The sequence below is a fragment of the Corvus brachyrhynchos genome, unplaced genomic scaffold (genome assembly GCF_000691975.1).
Source record: "Corvus brachyrhynchos isolate BGI_N302 unplaced genomic scaffold, ASM69197v1 scaffold10, whole genome shotgun sequence".
In the NCBI taxonomy this organism is placed as follows: domain Eukaryota; kingdom Metazoa; phylum Chordata; class Aves; order Passeriformes; family Corvidae; genus Corvus; species Corvus brachyrhynchos.
In genome coordinates, this window is record NW_008236180.1 from 2,568,819 (window position 1) to 2,570,789 (window position 1,971).

A 1,971-nucleotide genomic window follows, 5' to 3' on the forward strand; every position below is an offset into this window, starting at 1 on the left:
GGGGCTGGTGCGGGGGCTGCCCGGGCCAGCCGGGTCAGAGAGTGTCATGATGCCGGGGGGCGGTAGGACCCCTACAGCCCCCACCTCACTGTGAGGTCTTGCTGGTCAGATTAGCAAACAGCCTTTGCATATGTTAAAAATACACACAGATCCAGACTGTCCTACAGCCCCCGGCAGCATCTGCGACTGCCTGGAGCCGGGGCCAGGGCTGGGTTAGCAGCGAAGCCCTGGAGAGCAGCAGGGAGCGCAGCGGGGCACGGGGGGGACCCAGACATATGTGCAGGCGCTGGGGCCAGCCGGGCTGGCTGGTGCCGGGCCCTGAGAGCCCCCAGTTTAGTGCGGCGGGGGAGCAGGGTGGGGGTCCGGGACACCCCTGTGCCAGGCAGGAGCAGGCACTGGTGCCTCGGGGGTCCCCAGCACCCATGCGGCTCCAGCCGCCGAAAGAAGCCCCGGCTCACGCTGCGCATGGCAGGGCCGCTGCGCGGCTCCCGACACCGCAGCTCCGCACCGCGACTGGTGCACCTGGAGAGCGTGAGGGAAGAGAGAGCCTGGAGTCAGGCAGGGAGGACAGGGAACACCCGCAACCACCCTAGGTCAGGGCTCTTGCTCTCACGGCCTTGCTGTGCTCCAGCACCTGACCCCTCACAGCCGCCCTCCACCCTCTGCCTCCTCCAAACCATCGTGCTGCATCTCCACAAGCTCAGCAGCCTCCAGAGACGACGGTGCCGAGGCAGCGGCGAGGTGGGGCTGTCCGGGTCCATGGCGGTGAGGGGCAGCAGGGGTGCAGCGCCGTGGGAGGCAGCCTCGGGCGCTGCTGGATGTGGGGAGAGGAGCGTCCGGCGAGGGGAGCGTGACGGGGGGGCCTCTCTCTTCTCCCAGCGCCTCGCAGGGAGGCACGGCGCAGGCGGCGGGCACGGGGCACAGGCGCATCCAGCCGAGTCTGTGCAGGAGTAGCAGCACGGTGGGGCCAAGGTCCGTCTCGGCACAGCCGCCCTCCTGCCCGGCCAGGCGTTGCAGCGGCAGTGCTGGGGCTGGCGGCTGGGCTGGCCCTGCCAGGGCGGGCGGTGGCGGCAGCGCCGAGCTCTGGTGCTCAGTCCGCGGTTCACTGTATATATTTATATATAAACAAGGACAGCAGTGCTGTGGTGTTGCAATGAGGAACAGCTGCTCTGGTGCTGGATGCTCCCGGAAGATCTGGTGCTGCAGTTCGAATGGAGAGATCAGGGGCACGGCCAAAGCCAGGTGAAGGTTCTGCGCACCGGCTGCCATCCGGCCTTCCCTCCTCCCCTCCGGGAGCACGATGCAAAGGGGTGGCGGGGCTCTCAGTGTGCAGACAAACCTCTCTCGCGCCATCTTTCAGGAGTAGATGGTGATGACCTCCCGGCCCCCACCACGCACCAGGAGCACTCGGTCCAGATGCTCCGTCAGCACCTCCAGGAACTCCATGTCTGCACAGCTGTCAAGGAGGACAAACTCCACACTGGAACATGGGGACAGCCCTGTGCCATACCTTCGCAGCCCCAGCTGAGCCTGCAGCACTGACACCTCCACACCAGAGCCAGGAGCTGGTGGGGCAGTCCGAAGCCAAGGGGCCAGGGGACCCCACCCATGCTGATGCTGTGCGATGGGGATGGTGGCTGAGCCAGCAGGTGGCTGAGCCCCACAGACCTCTGCCCGGGCCCCCGTCATGTGCCATTGCACTCATGGGTGTAGGTGCAATGTCATGTGGCCCCACCAGGTGCCAGAGGGGCAGGCTGGTGTGAATGACAACTGCTGGACCCGGCCAGGAGCAGGAGGTGTGGGGGGGTCCAACCTCAGGAACTAGACCTGTGCCTCTTGGCATTCACCTAAAAGACCCACCGGTTTTGGGGAAGATGTGGACCCTGGTCCCCCCGGCATAGAGGGGTTTTGACGAACAGCCCCATAGGAAGGATACAGTTCTCATCCCCTTTCCGGTTACGGGGAGGCCCT

The 1,971-nt window shown here is 66.0% G+C and overlaps 1 protein-coding gene across 1 annotated transcript in view; it reads right to left on the bottom strand.

Annotated features, from left to right (window-relative positions):
- Positions 1 to 1,112: 1,112 nt before the first annotated feature.
- Positions 1,113 to 1,971, bottom strand: part of SLC12A5 (solute carrier family 12 member 5) — a 13,656-nt gene continuing 12,797 nt past the window's right edge. Inside the window, 2 exon segments of the mRNA XM_017733211.1 lie at positions 1,113 to 1,448; positions 1,937 to 1,971. The exon segment at positions 1,937 to 1,971 is cut by the window's right edge and continues 18 nt beyond it. Coding sequence (XP_017588700.1) covers positions 1,357 to 1,448; positions 1,937 to 1,971 — 127 coding nt within the window. The 3' untranslated portion in view covers positions 1,113 to 1,356.